General features: G+C 41.4%; 1 protein-coding gene across 3 annotated transcripts in view; it reads right to left on the reverse strand.

The window, feature by feature from the left end:
* Positions 1-20343, reverse strand: part of TBXAS1 (thromboxane A synthase 1) — a 238185-nt gene that overhangs the window by 207299 nt on the left and 10543 nt on the right. For 2 of the 3 annotated variants that reach the window (XM_063154015.1, XM_063154017.1), the window contains exon 2: positions 19995-20202. In XM_063154015.1, the coding sequence (XP_063010085.1) occupies positions 19995-20092 (98 nt within the window). In that variant the 5' untranslated portion in view covers positions 20093-20202. The remainder of the gene's footprint in view (positions 1-19994; positions 20203-20343) is intronic. The other variant, XM_063154016.1, reaches the window with a different exon arrangement.

A 20343-nucleotide genomic window follows, 5' to 3' on the forward strand; every position in this document is an offset into this window, starting at 1 on the left:
TGCATTATATGAAAGGGCAGAATACAGCTAACTGCTTAAGCCTCTACATAATTCTTTTAACCTAGAAGAGAGAAAGTGCATGCTTTGAAAGCTATTTTTCTTTGAAATGTTCAACTAGGTCTGCTGCACTAGGTGAGTATTTCACATAGATAGTGCTAAGCAGAAGAAATAATTCCTTCCATACTTCTTCATTATACAAATTCTGACATAAAACCACATTAGAAGTCAGCCTGATAAGAGCTCCGACAGGTACTTTACAAATGTTCAGCTGATTCCTCAGATATTCACAATAAAATAAAAAAAATTTACTTGTTGCTTGGCTATGAATTTGGGCTATATTTGGCAGTTTTGCTTTGGTGTTGTACTATGTTTAGCAAATGTTTAGCAATTTGGTTTGGTGCTTGATAGGTAACCACAGCAAGAAACAAACAAACACAAGGAAAAAAAAAACCCAGAGCATTTAAATTATCTAATTGTACCATAAAACATCTACACACTCATGGAAAAAATAAAAAGATCCCACCTTAAAGTAATTTATTTTTCTGCAGCTAAGGACCATTTTGTGGCCAGAGGAAAAGGTTCCCAAAAGTGTTTCTTCCAGAGCTTTGTGCACACTGTAAAAACCTGCCAATGCCTGCAGAGACTGTTCTCCTGATCATCTTTTATGCCTGCACTGTGCAAATGCTACATACAAAGTGGGTGTGTTTTTTAAAAACAAACAGAAAAAATCATATAAAAGAGGTGCTTCAATTCTTTACTTCAATTTGGATGAAAGCTTGAGGTATTCTTTGTCCTCCTCAAAGAACAGAACCATTTCTCCACTAAACACAAAACATACTTTAAGAACCTGTAACTTGTTGCTTACTGTACACATGAAAGAGAGTATGATCTAACCTTCACTTCAATGTGTTTAAGATTATTGGGCCAGCAACCATCTTTTCATCTTTAGTTTAGCACTCAGTAATGTGGGGCCAGGTTTGCTTATCCCAAAGACAGTCTCCGTGGAAGTATTTGTTTATGGGGAGAGAAAGAATCATGGGATTATTTTTGCTTGACTTTATAGGGAGTTGTGATGCCTCTCTGGATACACCTTATATTTCTAATGCCAGTTCACATGTCTAATCAGCTTTAAACCTCCCCAGAATATACTCTCAGATCATGTTCAGAGGGACACAACACTGGCACTCCACACTGTCTTCCTCTTTATTTTTAAATGCTTCTACTCTTATGCCTGTGGGGAAAGGAGACAAGCCAGCATGCCTGCAGAGACAGTGTTGTGGGCTCCCAGCTCCTGCCAAGCTCTGCAGCAGCCTGGATTTTTTTGCCTGGCTCCAACTGAGCTCTCACTACTCACCCTCACTGAGCACTGCCTGCTACTGCTGAGTTCACAAAGATCCCCAAATGAAGAGTTAAAAGCTGCACAGGAAAGTTGGAGCAAGCCTGCAAAAACATTTTGATAAGCTTGTGTGCAAGTAAAAAGGCAACAGTACACAATAGCCAGGAGCCCACGTGCTCTGCCCTGGGCTAGACATAAATTCTCCATCCCTCTTCTCTGCTCTAAGTGATTCCAGGTCACATCCATACATCATGGAGTTTTACTGTTGTGCTCACGGTATTTAAACTTGGGGCAGGAAGCAGCTGGGCTCCAGTGCATGATCTCATATGGATCTGGGCACATATTTCCATGGGACCATGGGACAGCTTTAGCAGGCTTAATTTCTGCTCCATAACTATTTTTCTGTTGGGGAAGGAAATGCCATGTGGACTCTGGCACAGGCAGCAGAGAGCTGATGGCAGAGTATCTCCAGAGAGAACCACTGTGTTACAGAGACGTTGAAAACCAAACAGCTACCCAAAATTGAGAGAAATACAAATTTTAACCAAAAAATAGCAAAGCACAGGTTCATCCCTGAGCAGAGCCAGACCACAGGCAGTTTTACACAGAAGTGGAACCTGGAGCAGAGCCAGGTCCCACACTGGAGGCTTTGCTCTGTTTGCTAGACACCAGTAACGAGGGCTGCATTGCACAGAGAGGCGCAGAGGAAAGCAGGCATTGAGGAATTGGCACTGAGGATGGGAATGGGGCATCCCTCAGTCTCTGCATGCAGAGCCTGGGAGCCAGAGGCTCCTCTGCCAGTGCACACCATGAGTCACAGCAACCTGAAGTCACCTATCTATTAGAAGAGACTTTGATCCCCAGTTAGTCACAGAATTTGCTGGGTTGCAAGGGACCCACAAGGACCATGAGTCCAGCTCCTGGCCCTGCACAGCACCATCCCCAAGAGTCACACCATGTGCCTGAGAGCATTGTCCAAATGCTTCTTGAACTCTGTCAGCCTCAGTGCTGTGACCACTTCCCATTCCAGTGGCCAGCCAGTGGGAAATACTCATTTTTATAAACTGACACCAGAATAATTAACAGAAGTGTCACGAGAAGTTCCCCTAATGCCTACATGCACACTAACATGCAATACCCAGTAAAAGCAGCTGTGTTTTCACACAGTTAGATCAAAGAGCCTGTGGATCAAGAAGGTCATGGTTTGGTTACAGTGTCTAAACAACTAAATCAGTGGGTACCATTGGGCCTGTCACCTGATCTCATTACCCTGATCTCACCAGCTCTGGAATTTAGTGACCTTCCCAGATCAATATTTCAGAAATGACTGAAGTTTTAGAGTATGCAGAGATTCTCTCAGAGTTGGCTAAATAATTATATCAAAAGTCCAGGAAAGGGGAATACTTGTCCCCCCTTTCCTGTTAGCATACATTTTTCAATTGCTCTGGAATACAGCATGCACACAGAGGGAGTAAGGATTTTCCTTTGCAATTTGAGTAAGAGTATTTTTTTCATTAGAACATTTTTGAGATTTTTTTTTCTTTAATCAGATTGGTATTACAGGCTCTCTTACATTTTTTTACCTCATGTTTTCCAGGACTGTGTAAAGATATATAGGCAACTTTACTCCCCAATTTTTTTTCTCATTTTCCCCTCTGTAAACAGAAAGTCAGGTTCCTCGGCCGTCAACATCCAATCACGTGCAATCGTATTCCCTTTTGCCAACTTTCATTGTAATATCATGCAAGCAAGGAGGAGGAAGCCAAGATGAGTTCATAGCCAACATACTGATACTACTTTGTTTTCTATGCACTTGACATGTGTTTGTCTGGTTCCAGCTCACCAAAAAGCCTACACTGGCCACACAAATTAAATTAACTTCAGTTTCAATCTCCAAGTTTTGGGTTTCTTTTTTTTGTTTATAATTTTGTTTTACACAGTAAAAAATAACCTACTTTTGAAAACTTGGCTAAGGTTTCTTCCTTAAAGTTTTATTAGTTCTGCTCCACAAGAATAAACCTGGCAACAAAATCTCACAGCTTTATCGTGAATCCCTCATTATTTGGATTTTTCTGAAAGCAACAATATTAAAATTGCATGATTGCATAAGGAAGTGAAGTTTGGGCAGGGATAAAGAGCCCCAACCAGAGTTTATTTCTAGGCTTGTCATTGCTTGGTAGAACCAAAATCAATCTCAAAGTCCTGAAACCTGTGAGCAAGTAAAGACATGCTTATGGCTGAATAGCAAAAGTGGGAGTCACCAGGGTTAGGGTTACCCCCACTCCTTGCCAAAGGGAAAAAAAAAATCTGCAGAGAGATTGCACAATATTTTGGAGTTTGAATAATGAATCTAAGCATTCAAAACCCTGCAGTTGTTCATTCTGCCGATGGCAATGGCGTGCAAGCTTGAGAGGCTTTCCTTGCCACCTGGAAAGATAACACCCACCCCCAGCAGCACTGCACCACAAACTGCCATCCCTCTGAGATGGCCAGATGGCTGTCTCAGCAAAGAGACAGGTCTTGAAAAGCAAGGACTTGCGCCAGTGGAAAGTCTCCTGTTCTCCAAGAGACACATTTCCTGCCAGAGCTGAGAAAGATTCCCCCAACACTTCTGTTCCCAGCATTCACACGCTGAACAGTAGGGATGATGATTATTTAGGAGGTTTGGCTGTTACCAGAGCATTCTGTGGAAGAGCAGTGACATTTCTACTGCTAACTAAGCTTCCCAAGCCTACCTACAATGCTGGGATATACAAGCCCTGAAACTGACTGAATGCAGTTAATCCTGCTGGGACTGCCGCACTGCCTCGTCTTCTCCAAGTTAAAGTGTATAAAGTGAATTTATTCTGCTCTGTATTTCAGAGTTCACACTTCAATTTAGAGCAACTCCATGGAGTTCAGTGGTGCTGCTCTTGCTTTACAGCAAGGTAATAAAGATCTTAATCAAGTCTTCTATACTGCTAAGGTATTTCTTACTCGATCATGTTGGGAAAGGTATATTCCTCTCATCACAAAGGCATGCACAGCTAGATACCACGTTGTGTAAAGATTATTTCTCCTGATGTGGCTGGCTCTGACTTTAACTGGGGCATCTGAGCACCCTTACAGACTAAGCATAAACAACAAAATGTTCTTCAGAGACAAAAACTAATTTAAAGGAATCCATTTAACTTGTATTTGACAGCTAGAAGAATGCCAGTTGCTTGCTTGCTTTTAGATAGTGAGGTTAATGGCCCTTCAAAAACAACTCAAAAATATGCTGTGGTGACATTCCATGAATAGTGAGGGCTGAGAGTTCCCTTTTAATTTCTTTTTTGGTAGTCAACAGTAAGGGAAATTATGGTTTCAGTAATTTATCTCTCTCTCCTTGTACATGCATATCCAAGTGCCAAACTTGATATACTAAAGCAAAGCTAGAGTTGTACCCATATTCACCTGTGCCACTGTTGAACTCCCTTTTCTACCCAGGGACTCCTCACACAAATCAATAATATCTTGGTGGTTAAACAAAAAACCAAAAACATATGCTTTCATAACCATGTTTATGAACTCAGAATTAGTCTGTAAATAATGTGTAAAAGTTGGAGGTAAAAGAAATGAAGCTATAAATGAAGAGCACAACAAATTAACTACTGAAAAGATACATTGTTCATGTCACAGCTCCTTGTAATATTGAAAGAAAAAAAAAAGAAGGGGCGCACAGTTGTTAGAAATGTGTCTATTAGGAGACATATTTACAAGAATCAGTGTTTTATACAACTTTCTTAGCCAAATTTCCATTTCACTTTAAATGGTCCTTCACCAGGATAAGACTTTGACCTAAACCAAAAGCTTTCACCTTATTCTGAAACACAGTCAAGATTAAACATATAATAAATTCAGGAGCTGAAGAAACAATGGACCAAAAAATGATGTATCATCTGGGGCTTCAACTGAGGACAATCCAAATTTGTTTTTTGCTTCTGCAAATAGATCAACTCATTGCTAAAGCAATGACCCTAATTACTGGGTCTCCACTTTGAATGTTTTTTTAGATACAGCATGTGCAAAAATATTTTTAAGGGGGAGAGAGAGAGGGATGGAGGGAATGGGGGGAGGATAGGGAGAGAGAGAGGAAAAGGGGAGGGGGAAAGAGAGAGAAAGGGAGAGAGAGAGACAGAGAGATGTGCATAGGAAATGTAAACAACAGCCAGCAAGTAATTGAAAGAAATAATTGTTTCCCATTATCTCTGACAGGCAAAGCCTAGATTTAAAGTGAAATTGCAAAAACACAAATTATGCAAGACGTGGTCTCCATCTAAGAAACAGAAGTCTGTTTCTCTGAGTGCTACAGTTTCAGAGTTGAGTGCACTCATCTTGGGACAAGCTGCTAGCCAAGTTGGACCACATGTATTCCCACTAATTTTTTAACACTGCTAAAAATGCATTTGATTTTCACAGAGCTGGTAGCCAAAGCTTTGTCTGAGTAGACATTGTCCATGCAATGCACACATTTAATTTAAAGTATGTTAGTCAATTTGAAAACTGCACTACTCATTAAGATAATACCCTGTAGTTTAAACAGAATAAGGTTTCATAAGCAGTTCAAGAAGAGGACTGCTAGTGGGATACTAGTTTAAATTAAATAAAAGCTGTGAAAATAATTAATTACGCCATGTACTACCAAAATCTCCTAATAAAAACAGAACAGTTAGAACATGTCTCAAGCCAAGTGGCCAGCATACACTCCAGGGAAGGGATCTGGCCCCAGGACTGTGGCCTGGCTGGCCATAGGAAAGTGCTCTGGGCATGCTGGGAGCTGTGCAGAGGACAGGCAGGCATGATCAGGCTTGGCAAGATTAGGTCAAGTGAAACATCGCATAAACATGATTGCAGAAATCACATCACTGACAATCTCCATCAACGCATCAGCAGGCTGAGCATTCAGAGCTTTGCCATCCTTGTGCAGATCCCCAGCTGGATAAATAGGCATGACCTGCTGAGCTGTGGGCCTGTGGCTCCAGCAGTGCCTGTGCTACCTGCAGCCCCTCAAGTGAGATAACATTCTTACGTGGAGGGAATACAGCTGGCACTCACCTCAGATCCTGGCCAGATCAGCAATGCAGGAGGTGTCTCCAGAAGGAAGGAAAAGAGCCAGTACCACCATCAGAGGGTTAACTTAGACGGGTGGAAGCCATGGCCTTGTCTCTGCAGTTGGAAGCACTGAGCTCTACTCTTGGGGAGTTTAAAAGAACTCCTACTCAAGCAGAGACTGAAAGTTCTCCCAAGCTAGTAGTGAACTGGAGTTCTTCCTGTTCCATAGTTTTAAAAGCTTGTACAAATAAAAATAGCAAAACAAGCAGTGGTCTTGGCCCACCATTTAGCACCTGGTACTCTTCAGCTCAGTTCCAAGCAGAAACTGCTAGAGCCTAAGGGTCAAAACAGAGCATGGGGAAAGCTGTGATTGATTGAATGTTTAATTGGGTTATCATAGATCTTTTGATATCCAGCCCCCCAAAATTCTGCAGCACTCCAGAGCTGCTCTCCAGATTCAGTGTGACAGGACTCAGTGGCGTGCCGCTGTCAATAAGTACACACACTTCATGCTTACTTGCTTTGCCTAAAGTACAAATCATAAATAGTTCTATGTGACAAATTCCCCAGTATTGAACCTTCACGGCTGCCAAGCAGCATGCTGCAGAACAGAACAAGGAGGGCTATAATTTTCTTTTCTTCGTTTTGTTATTTGACCTTCAATTTTTCAGTTGTCCTTGGATCAGTCTGGAACTAAATATAGTCTTTTCAGCATTATTTATATGTTTAACCCAAAGCTCCCCACATGTGTCAAGGGACTATCACAACACTCTTCTAAATTGTTTTAACAGCTTATTTTAAATTGAAAAACGTCATTTTTGAAAAACCATTGTCAATTAATTATGATTCCACAAACTCCTACCAGCTCTCTTGTGTTTTGTAACAATTTGCTCACAGCCTACAAGACAAAGCCTCCAACTTGCTCAGAGAAAGCTCCTGAAACTGCCCAGCCCTTGAAAATGCTGACTGATCTTTAAATTAACACAATGATAATGATTTTGGCCACCAGCTATTTACAAATGCAATGCAATTTAAAATTAAAACCCCCATAGATGGATCAGCTGCCTCCTTGGGGATCAGCAGTCACAGGGGTTGAAACATCCCTTAGTTTGTGGAGATACAATTCATTATTTAGAATTGGAACCAAACCCCACCACATTCAAAGGAAGTCATTAGTGTTTGGTTACATACAATAATTCCTCCTGAACTGAGCAATATATTTTTCAGTCAAAAGGTCTTTCCCAAGCAAGGAAAAGACAAAACAGTCCCTGTAATGATCCCCTGTGGAACCTTGAGAAAGGACATTTTCTGCCTTGGGGGGGTGGTTCTCTGGTGTCTGTATCAGCTACAGAGCCAACCAAAACAACAAAGAGCTGGGTGGGGGGACAGGTACAGGGGCACACATGGACACACACAGTTACTATCATGTAAGAGAAATTTCCCCTATATCATCACATTCTGCAAACAGCATCAATTTTCTTTTATTTACATAACCAGTGTGAGCAACTTCAGAGAAGGATTTATGGTGCAGCTTGGGTTTCTGTGTGGGTTGCTCTTTTACTGTATCAATATTATGTTTAACAACATTTTTCAGTTAGAAAAATGTCCATGTGAAAGTTGAAAGGTGGGAGAATTATGTTCTCAGGTAAGAAAGAAAAAACCCCACAATACTGTTTTATCACTGGTCTAAGCAATGCAAGCCAAATTCAGCCTATGAACTTAAAGGGCTTGCACTAGTAAATCAGCTTAGAGCTGTTATTTAAGAGTTCAGAATTCCTTGGATAATTAATGAGACAGGCTGTCCATGTAAACTTCACCAAAATGGTTTTACATCTTGCAGTCAGCTCTATAACTCAACCCCAAATAGTGTCACCCAGAAAAACAATCAGACACTGCTACCAAAAATTGGGACAAGATTTCCTGTTGTTAACCACCTCCTTTAAATCCAGATTTTCAAAAGAACTAAGCACCTAAAATATTTCACTTCTGTGGGAAGAAAAAAAAAAAAAGTCAGCTATGTTACAACACAGCTCTTTCATTTCCTTAAAGCTCTGAGTTCAAGCTCCATAGATACTGCAAGCCTAAATGCTCAGACATAAGCAAATCATCTTGGGAAACACTTTCACAAATACAAGTTTATAAAAAAAATTATTCATGTGCACTTGTCAGTCAGGGAAATTTCTATGGAACTTTTTTTGCTGCTCCCTAACTTTAGCAGGGCAGTTGAGCAAAGTAAATAGAACTCAGTTCTCACACAAGTTTGAGACCCTGTTTTAATGATTCAGCAAACTCAGGTTTAGGGCAAGAAGCCTCCGATCAAAACCATCTCAGCCATACCACACAAAGAATTGATTTGGTAGAAAAAAGTTCTTTTAACGGAAATTTGTTAATAAGGAAAAGTGAACTTCTGACCAGGTACAGCCTTTGTTCTCCCAGGAGCATAGCAGAAATGGTATCAATTACTTGTCTTGCACCCCAGCTGAAAATATCAAAATTGTCTCATGTGCCCAGCTCTGTCCCAATGAGCTCTGCCTCAGAGAATGATCTGGTGCTGATGAGTGTGAGCCCGCAGCCTGGTGCTGCAGTGACAGATCCTGGAGGGCTGGGGAGAGACTGCAGTTTTTCAAGAACACAGAACAACACATCAACACCAGAATGAAGATATACAAGGCAAAACTGAGGCAGTGCCATAAAATACACTCAGGGTCAATAGCTAACGTCTCTGTTATAAAAATCCTATTGGTTTTACCCAAGGTTATTTCCTTAGCTGCCAGGAGTCATTTGGCTAGAGATGGGATAAGGGGGTTGCTCTGGGCACTGAACATGATCTCTCCAATGATCAGATCAGTTACATTTGGCTGCTTATTTAGAAGCTGTTTGTTCTGAATCCCTTGCTATGTGTTTATGTATAAAGTGCAAATGTATACATACGTGGATCCTTGCAAGGTGTTTACATGAAAGCTCTCAGGAGCTTTTTGGATGTGAAACCACAATATTTTCCTTCAGTTCTAAACCCTGCTTTATCAAGATGACCAAAAGTAATGTTGCCAAATTTTACTGCCCTCCTGTCCCCTGGCTAGTTCCAAGTTCTTTCATGTCTCAGAGGATACTTTTTATGGCAAAAAGACAGCCCATTAACCTAGCAATGTTCAAACTTTTATCACCTTTCCCTGCCCCTGCAAGGATAGAAACTACTCCCCCAGGCTCCAGCCTAGGAATATCTGGCTTGGCCATCCTCCTCCTGCACAGAAGCACGTCTCAGGAGGAGGAGTTGACCAGAAAGGTTCTGCTGAGATAAGATATCCCTGCAGCTGCACCTCTGCCAAGGGCTGACCTGGGACTATTCCCAAGCTTCTGGAGAGATCTTGCCATCCACTTTACCTACCAGCTCTTCATTCAGACAACTCTCTGCTCTCTCCCTTGCATGATCTCCTTCCATGGCACTTTGGGGTCCCAACCCCAACCCCCCTGGAACTTTTGGTCACCCACCTGAGCCTCTGAGCTGTTCACCACGGCCAAACTAAAGCAGGAAAGCAAGGGGTGCCATCAGCCAAGGGCTTAAATAGGCTGAAGGGGCCAATTCCTATTGTCTCCCACCAATCTCATGCCTGCAACAAGCTTTGTGCCCAGCCAAAGAGAGATCTCCTCACTGACACAGGGACACATGCACAGGGACACAGAGCAGCAAACTCTGAATGAGATTTTTTTGTTGTTGTATTCTCATCTCTGCCATGTTTATGAGGCACTCAGCCTCCCTCAGATTATTTCTGTCCCTCATCCTCCCACAGACAATAGTCCAAATCCATTCAGAGGAAGATGCAATGGCTGTGACTGCAGAGCTCCTCCAGCATATCCTCCAGCATTGCTAAATTACAAACTATTTAACAACCAAGCATCTCAATTTCATTAGTAATCTTATAATAACAGCATTGTAAAAGAAAAAAAAAAAGTGGGAGAGGGGGTTTGGTGGTTTTTGTTGATTTTTTTATGATGAAGCTGCCACTGTCTGGAGGAAACTTGTGCTTTGCACAAACAGAAAGGCACACACGTATTTCATATGGTGCATTGCAAGCTGCACGGAATAGAAAGCAGCTGGAGGAAAATGGCTATAGAGAAATGGTTCTCCTGGGCATCATCTGTTGATTTGTTTTGTTTATAGAAGGAATGAGATTTTTATCTCTGCTCAAAATATAAAATGCTTCCATGGCACTGAGCTCACTCCTTGGCTATGCTCTCACTCAGGAACGGAAATAAAAGGGGGAGAAGGAGGGAAAAAAAAGGTTTTACTGCCCAGAATCCCTAGCAATGTCAAAAATCAAATAGAAAATGTCCACCAGTGACACAGTTAAAGCCTGAAAGAGGAACCAAGTCACCAAGCTACCATGGAAATAAAGGCCTTCTTACCATGCTTGTTAACAGCAGGAGTCTCCTAAAGCTGGGGAGGCAGGTTAGGGATAAACTGCCAAAACCCCAATTCTCAAATCCTGGCAGGATGAACATATTTACATGGTAAATACACCTTACAGTCCTTCTGAGATTCATGGCCTGGGAAGGCACAGGTTCCTACAGTCCTTCCACCATCCTGTGCCCACTGTTAAAATTCCAAGCTCACTCTGCAGCCTTGCTAGGGGAGGTTCCTCACTCCTCTGACACCCAGGATCTGAGGGTCTCTTTCAGTTAATAGCAGACAACATCTCTGTGTCCTAGGAGAACACCAGATGGCCGCTTTTCCACTCAAATTGAGAGCACTTCCATTCATATTAAACAAAAATTACAACTCAGGAAAGAAAATATATTGTGAAACCACTGAATACTTAACTACTGCTAAAAATATAAACTTTTAAAAATTTTAAAACACAACTACCAAGAGACACAACTACCGAGAGACATAACTACACAATCTGTGAGAAATTACCTGAGGTCTAAAACTTTCTAGCAGACAAACAAATTTTAAATTACTATTCTTCTGAAATAGGAAAGGCCCAAGGTTTGTTGCCATATCTAGGAATAGGTCTAGTAAAACAGAGGATTCTTTATCTTTGTACCATACCAGTTTTTGCCTCTGAAGAGGGGATGCAAGTGAGCAAGCCAGATACATAGAAGTGGATGCTGCTGAATGTTACTCCAGAACAGCCCTGTTTCACGAGCCACAAGAGGGGATCCAAAGCCTTTCTGGGACCACCAAGAGGTGTTGGCTCTTCCTGAAGCTGTTGGCCAGAGCCCTGACCTGAATGGCTACTGAGCAGCTATTGGTCAGCTCAGAGTCCCATACTGAGTACAGTTCCTCAAAGCATTCAGAGACATTAATCAGGCCGGTACAACAGTGTTACACTCACTGAAATCTATCCTAACATTCTCAGTTTTGCTACTATGAAGCTTATACTGAGAACTCACTTGGGAGAGATTGCTTCATCTCAAGCCATGATGAGTATTTCAGAAAATCCTAAAACAGAGATTTGTTACAAACAGAGAACAAACAGAGATCATATCGATATTTTAAAGATGGAAGAGGGCCCTTGCAGTTTTTGACCACCATCACTCTGTCTGTCATGCTAGCATGCAACCCACTGAAGATCCTTTAGCTGCTCCTTCCTCTCCCAGGATGGCTTTATTTCATGTCTTTCCCACATTTCAAACCACATGCCTCGATGACCTCTTCAATTGTTATAGCTCTACTGAGAGGGTGTTTACATAAAAGCTCTTTGGAGCTTTTTGGATGAGAAACCACAAACATGCATGCACAGATTACATCAGATTTATTGCCACCGAGCAAAGTAAAACAATACTGAGGGTTACAGGTTCAGAACCCTGCCAAGACTTCTCATCCAAGAGCATTCATTCAGCAGGAGCTTGTGATCATACAATTACCAATTACTCATCTCCTCTAAAGTCTACTGCCTTTTCATCCTTCCCATGCCCCTCAACTCATAAAGAGCATCACAAGGTTTTTAGTGGCTGAAAAGAACTATTCTTTCCAAGGAAGCAGACTTTGCTTTGTCCATGTAAGCAAGCACACAGACACTGCCCCATTTCCTACTCCCAACACACATCTCAGTTCAGCTCCTTTCTTCCAGCCTCAGTTTGCCCAAATATACTTGACCTCAATCTGTAACAACCATCTGCAAATTCATCTGGAGTCATATCTTGCTGTTCCCAGTCACTCTTTCCAGTCTTTCCCCAGCCATTGCTGGGCATCCAGCTTCTATTCCTACCTAAAAAACAATACTACAAGTTTTCCCTTTTCTTTATTTGCTGCTTCCTTGCTCCCCCAACAACTTCACAGGTTCTGCAGAACCATGAAAGCAGCACCTAGTCAGGAAAGAAACTACCAAAGGAATGGATATGAAGAATCTCCCTCATGCTAGATGGATGATCCCTTCATTAAAACTCTTGTATTCTTATTGACCTGCACATCACTCCAATCATAGATAACACATGTCAAATAAACAAGTAAAGCTTAAGAGAAATTGACACCAATGTAAGCAATGACATATAAAGCAAGGGAAGAAAGAGGCAAACATGGAACATCATTTTCTCAAGCCCCTCTGCTATTCCTGGGAAAGCAAAATAAATGCATATCCAAACTCAAACCAGAAATTTTTTTGAGCTCTTTCAATTACTTCACAGCAGTTAGCATATACTGAGCTTATGGAACAGTAAATATTGTTTTCAATAGGGAAAAGAAACCAAAAAGAGAACTAGGGAGATAAGAGAGAAAAATCCATCTAAAGATTTTGGGTGTGCCAAGGGGAACTGATAAAAATTAATCTCTCAATAATATGTCAATATTTTAAAACATTTTTTAGACAGCTCCATTAAATACTATATAAAACTCCACTACAGAAGAGCAAGGCATGGCAATCAAAGGCATAAATTACCTGTGAGCCAGCAGTGAGGACAAAACAAACACTGGTATGGATGAAATCTAATACAAAGACAAAAAGGAGTAAAGAGGAATATGGGCAACTTTTTAAAATGATGGGAGCAATGTTGAAGGAGACAAGAAAAAAAGAGAACATAGATCTATATTTCAGCACTCTGAGGAGTTCTAACCTGTCAAAACTACCAACTGTTTTAACTTTTCACTTAAGAGGGAGCACAGGCAGGCTGGCAGGACACCTTGTGTGCTATCTGAAAGTAGAGTGACAAAAATCCACACACCTTGGAGCACAGGAGGAACATCCAGTACCCCCAGTGCAGGGCAGCCACAGGAACTGCAGAATGCACCCCTGGGCTTCAGGGAAGAGCAGAGCTCAAGGCAGTGTTTGAGGACTGTGCAGCAGACTGAGAGGCCCCTCTGAGCCTGGCAATTAAATGCACAGACAGAACAAGAGACAGCCCCAGTGCAAGGGATGGAGTGCTGCACTGCTTGCAGAGCCTTCTCTCTGAGGAAGTTGTTCACATTGCCTTCTCCCATCATCTACTTTCAATTCCATTTAAGGCACCACCAGCAGGGTATTAAGTTCCCTGTGTTCCTAATACTGTCAGTAGATGGAGGCAGGAGCTCCCAGAAGATAATTTGGAGTATCCAAAATCAGTTTTAGAGGGGCCCAAATATCCCCAAGTTAAACAAAGTTACCTACCCGAAGGCAGAAACCAGATCAAAAGTTAGAACCAAACTGCAGGTCCAGAAGAGCTGAGTGAAGCTCCAGAGCAGGCAGAAGGTGCCTGATGGAAAAGTCAGAGTCCTTCCCTCTCTTGCTGCTCTCTCCTACCTGTGCAGCCCAGCTGAGACCAGACCCAGGCCATTCCAAGACCCACAGAAATTGGATTGCTCAGGGGCTGAGTCCAGCTCCTGTTTGCTCTTGAGCTATTGTGTGCATTATCCAGCTTTGCAGCTCACTCCATTGGACATGGATATGGAGACCACAGCAGAACACAGATAAATATACCAGTTTTGTGAAAAGAAAGCCATCCCAGCCCTGTCTGCCTTTACATACTATTAAGGCTCCAATCTCCACTCACTAAAATCAAACTATGCTTTAATTTGGGATTTAATGGGGAAAGGCATGAAAAAGTTCAGGGAAAAACAAAAACCACAAGGAATTAATAGGCTGGAGATTGAGTTTTTTACACAGAGTTTTTAGAATAAAATGCACCTTCAAAAAAGCAAAAAACTCAACAACCACTTGAGGGCCTTCAAATAAACACTGCTGGACATGTAATCTCTAAATTGAAAACAAAACAAAATGAGCAGAGACAGTTTCTGAGTTTTGCAGTGCAAAACCAAGGCAAAACCAAAGCTGCACAGCATGAAAGGCCCAACACTTGTCTGGATAACCAAGAGGTTATAACAGCCTCTGAGAGAACCTAGGGATCTGAAGCTGCAATAGCAACAAGAGAAAACTGTTCTGCTTCTTCCCCCAAAAGTAAGATAACTTGTTTACCTAAAAGCAGCATAATCAGAGCACTGAGTGAACTTCATTCTGGATAATCAAATCTACACACATCTACTTTGTTTTCAGAGAAACAAAGTATTTAGTCATATGTGGTATGGCACTTTTCCAAATTATAATTCAGTAATTTATTCTGTTCCTTCTCAAGCTTACCTAGAGATGCTTGATTTAGCTCAAAGACAAGGCCACATATTGCACAGCTGTGGGATCAAATTATGTTTGACACATTAGTGGGAATTACAGATTTTCTTGATGTGAAACTGCATGACAAAGACAACTCAGAATCTTTTAGGTGTTCTGTCATCAACAGCGGTTTGCTGGTGTTTCCTGTTGAGTCAGATCCTTCTAGTTTTTCTGATGGGACATTCGAATGAAGGGGAGGGAAGCAGAAGGATTTGCAGTGATTATGGCCATTTTAGGGGGAAAAAATTGAAAAAAACCACCAGCTGGGGTTAACAGAGTATTAAAAAACCCCAAAACTTCCCAGCCTTCTGGCCTTGCAAACCTGATGCTGGGTTCACTGCAAACTGAGAAGCTATAGTGATCTTTTGAGAGGCAAAAGTTGGTCCAAGATCTAGTATTAGGTGGCATTTACTTTAGAAAAAAAATAAGTTTTGGCTAACTCAACCCCAAACAGTAAGGTTCTCCAAAACCAGCATGAAGTTTTTGCTGGGGAAAGATTACCTCTAAGCTTTCCCTTTAGAGCCCTTTCCAAAACCACAGATGCAAAGTAATGCCAAACAGCAATGGTATTGAAGTCACCTGTATGGAAATACTGCCTTGCTCTGAGATCAGCTTCTGGTGTGGTTTAGTGCAGGTATGGCCCCAACTGAAGAACTCTAACACAAGTGCCCCATTGCCTAGGATGTCCCCCATCCAACTGTATGGAAATGACTTTAGGTCAGAGGAGGAAAAATATTATGTTTAGTTTTCATTCTTTTTAATCAGACTGAAAATTCTTTGGCCTGACTTGTTCTGCACTGGGTGGGCAGTACCTTGATCTAGGGAGACCCCAATCTCTTAGTCTCTATACTTGTCTCTAGCACAAGTAATCATTAATATTACTTCAATGTAAAAATGACATCTTTCTGAATTACTTAGCTTTCCAGAAACAGACAGGAACACCACTAGTTTATGTTTTGCTATGTTTGAAAGCATGCAATTAGACACGGATCTTACAAACATAAACAAACACTCCCATCCAACCTCCATGTTTCTAAAAAACCCCAGGTTTGTTTAGACAAGGGGTTGATAATCCAGTTTGAACACAGGTATCTGAATGCTGTGACAGCTTCTTCATAATGCTCAGCTTATGGTACATTAAACTTTAAAGCAAGATAAACTCCTGCTTTCATTTTATCAAACATCTACCCAGACAGCAAAAAGAAAGACACAAAGCAATGTTTGCAGCTACAGCCAAACATGGGATATCCAACTCAGCATATGTTTGAAATGAAAATGAACAATATGTTGCATAGATATACTACTGTATTTTTCAATTGAGAATATCACTGGGATTTGTAAATGTTAAACTCATTCTTCCCTTAAGAGTTTGGTTTTATTTCATGCCTAAAAAAAGCCCCTGAGATTCACAGAGATTAGGCAAATAGAGACAGCAGTGCTTGCAATTGAGAAAGAAAGTGCTCTTAAAAGAAACTGCTCTGATAATCAGTTTGGGTGGAAGAAATCACAGGGGAGGACACAGACAAGACATTTTTTAAGAGTGCTAAGTGTTTTTTAAGAGTGCCACTGGTATTACTGAACTTTGGTAGTTAGCCATATTACGCCTTTTTGTGGTCAATAAAGCAGCAACCTGCCTATCACAATAATAATGATGTAGCAACAGACATCCAAGAATCCATGATAAGAAATCTGCAAGAGACTTTTACCTACAGAGAACAAGTAGCAAGAATGGGGAGGGTAGCAGATAACTAAATCCTCCAGGAACAGGGGATAGCAAAGAGGCTCGAGCAGCCTTTTAATTTACCAGATTACCAAAAAACCAACTATTCAAATCCAAACAGACTTTGTACCAAAAAGCTTCATACGTCTTTCTACTCCCAGTATTTCATCAACTACCTTACAAAGCCTCTCCTTAGAGCTGACTTAAGGTCATGTAAAAGACAAACACTGAGAGGTTATAGTTGCTTCCCCTGATTTAAAATTGACACATTACACTACAAGCATCACCTTCATATTATACTGAGGACAACACATGAGAAATCAGAGATGTGCTATTACATGATTTGCTATAAAGAGTTATTATGTTCATTGTACCATAAACAACAGCCTAAAAATTATCAAATCGTCCAAGTTTCTAAGAATTGTATAGGGAAGACTCAAGTCTTTCTTTAGAGAACTTGTTTCTAAGACTTCTAAAGAAAGACTTGTATCTTCCCTATAAGTTAATTTTTATGCAGCTGCAACCTCTGCTCCCCTTCCCAATCAACCCTTTCTTCTCTCCCTCTTTCATATGACCTCACCAGACCCAGAAATGTGAAGAGATTGGTCTTATCACAGTTTAGCAAGATACCACCTGCCAGCTGAGCTGTGACAAATCCCAGCTGGCCTTACAATGCCCACACTCACAGGGACTGAGGCTGAGCTGATGGACAGCAGCTCAAGGCTGTGGTTTAAAGCACTGAGTACCCCCATCCACGAAAACCGTGCTAAAGGAAAGAGCTCAATAAGATGAGTGTTGCCATGACCACATTCCTATTCTAGTGTGCATTAGATCTTTTTACTCTCTCCTCTACCTGCAATTGCCTTCTGTTGAGCCTTGCTAAGCCTTTTACAGCCAACAAGGTGGACAAACTGCCCGTTCTTTGTACTCACACAACAGTTGACACAACATGACCCCAATCAATCATACCCTACTACCACAACAAAATTTACAACAGCAAATATTCATTCCTCCCTTTCCCCTGGATTGCCCTTCTGAAGAGACACAATCTTGGAAGAAAAAGCTAAAAAAAAATAATTCAGTAGTTATTAAAAAATTAGGATAAGGCTTATAAAGAAAACCTCAAAGGAACCTTAAGAGTTATTACTTTATTATTACTCCTGCCACACACAACACGCATGTTTTCTTAACTCCTAGAAGAGCCAGATAATCAGGTATGCAACATGATTGCAATAAAAACATTTTCTAGAATTAGAGACCTGCATTTCTATTAGCAACCATTTCACACACTTAATGTTTAAATAATTCCTTGAACCCAAGGTTTCATGAATAAAGGAAGATGTGAGCATGCATTGAGTTTACTGATTGTTTAAACATGCAGGTAGTATAAAAAATTTCAACAAAATAGACTCAAATTAGAAAGTTGACAAGTTTAACAACTACCACACTTGCAGATGTGCTTCAAGACTTTAACCTTACAGGCTCAGGCACTGCACTTTACTGAGATAAACAGATGTGAACAGCTCAGTCCTTTGAAAGGCAAACCTACCAAAAGCCCATAGCTTATTTCATTGCAAGCTTAATAATCACCAGCTTCCCATTGGAAGAGTGATCTATAGACACCTGTATTTAATAAGCTACTGAAAAATAAACTTGAATCTGCAGATCAACAAGATTGGTTAGTTGTAACCATTTACAAGCATAAAACACTTTTCCCATATAAAACTTCTTCTTGATGCTTTCACAGAACTCACCTTCAGGCAGGAAAGCAGACACACTGAATGGGGTGTCTCTACTGTTAGACAATTTCCCACCTCACTGCTAAGTTGAGCTTTTTGAAACTTTTATGGTAGGCCCTCAATTCAGCAGTAACTGAGCACAGCCATGAGTCTGGTTTAACCCTGCAATTAGAGCTAGCTTTGTTAATGGCAAGACCAAATGTGCACTAAACCACCATGTCTTAACTTCAAGGGGAGGAACAGCCTTTCCTAAACTGAACCAGAAAATGGGGCCCTGGACAAACACACACCAGACAGTGCCTGAGATTTACAAGGAGCAGTTCTGGGTCTTTGGAGATCTCGGCACATCCGGACATGAGCTATGGGGAAGTATCAGGCTATTTCAAATGATTCACAGGTGGCCAGACCTCACCAGCTGATCTGCTGCTTTTCTGAACTGTGGATGTGCCTCTGTCCTCCCTCTCTCCCTCTTGAGCTCCCAGAGATGTCACAGGTCTGCAGCTAAACAGCATGGTCTTAATGATCTAGAGCCACTGTTCTTTTTCCCAGTAAAATTCAGAGGAGGTAGGACTTGGATGTTTGCAATTATTTGGGCAGATCTCGTTAAGAAAGCAGGCTCACCCACCTATTTGACACAGCAACACATGTCAGATATAGACATGACTCTTTTTAGTCTCTCTAGACCCTCCCTGAACACAGAAGGAAGTTGAACAAAGCTCAACAGGGTGAAAGAATGACAAAATGTATGCAAAGAGATCTGTCATTTACATGGCTACAACAATTGTGCTAAACTCGTAGTGCCATCATTATTCTCTTCCTGATTAGCTTTGGATTTTTGGTGGATTTTTTTTTTCAGCAACAGTCCCTGAAACCTTTTCTTGAACACTCATACAATTGAGAAAAACCCCATTATTTTACTGGAAGGCAGGATTTAAAGATAAATGCGAGGGAAAAGTCAGAAAAACACTCCCAGTTCAGCTAATATAATTTCTGAAAGAAATTGTCAAAACAGGGGGGAGGTTTGTTTTTTTTTTTTTTTTTCATTTCAGCACAGGTCACTGCATTGCCTACTGTGCTAACCATTACAGCTGCTGTTATTCTGATTTGTGTCTACTAGTCAGCGTGGAAAGAACAAGAGAGGAAATTCAAGCAGCAGTTTGAGTGTTTGTACACTTAAGCCAAAAAACAAGTGTGTGCAGCACAGTAGAGAGAAGAGGTCCAACAAGTATTTGGTTTCTTTTTGATGTGGACCAATGTTCCTGCTGCCCAAAGAAATTAAGAAACCAACAAATAAGCTCTTAACTTAGAAGATCATTTTTGTTAGCAGTTGGTAAAGCACTTACAAGACAATATTGCAAGGAGAGAATTCTCTAAAAGCATAGTGAGTTTTGTGAGTATTTATTGCACTCTCTGCTTCCAAACCAACTCCCCCTCCACTTCCCTCCTAGGAAATTACCTTCCAGTTTCCCCTCATGGATAAGACTCTACAGGTGCTGGGTTTCAGCAGGGTTTGTGTCTGATCTCACCATCTCACTGCTCTCACTTACCAATACAGCAGGACCAGCAGGACTGCCAGCAGTGCCAGGGTGGCTGTGGTACTGTTCATTCCTGGGCAGGCAAGTGCCAGAAGATCTGCAGGCTCCATTTTCCTCCACTACAGCTGCAGCCTTGGGTGCTGTGTGCAGGGGAAAGCCTCCACAAGGGCTGATAAAGCCTTCCACAGCTAAAGGAATGACATCTGCAACAAAACAGGAACTGAGAGAGCAAAAACATGTCATCACAAACGGCAAACCTTCCCTCTTCTCACCGACTGCACACTCTGAGACAGACCTCGAAGGTTCCCTGAGTGGCAGAATGTAGCAATTTCCCCCCTCCCACTGTTGTTGACTGTCATGC

This window comes from Melospiza melodia, chromosome 4 (assembly GCF_035770615.1).
Source record: "Melospiza melodia melodia isolate bMelMel2 chromosome 4, bMelMel2.pri, whole genome shotgun sequence".
NCBI classification, from domain to species: domain Eukaryota; kingdom Metazoa; phylum Chordata; class Aves; order Passeriformes; family Passerellidae; genus Melospiza; species Melospiza melodia.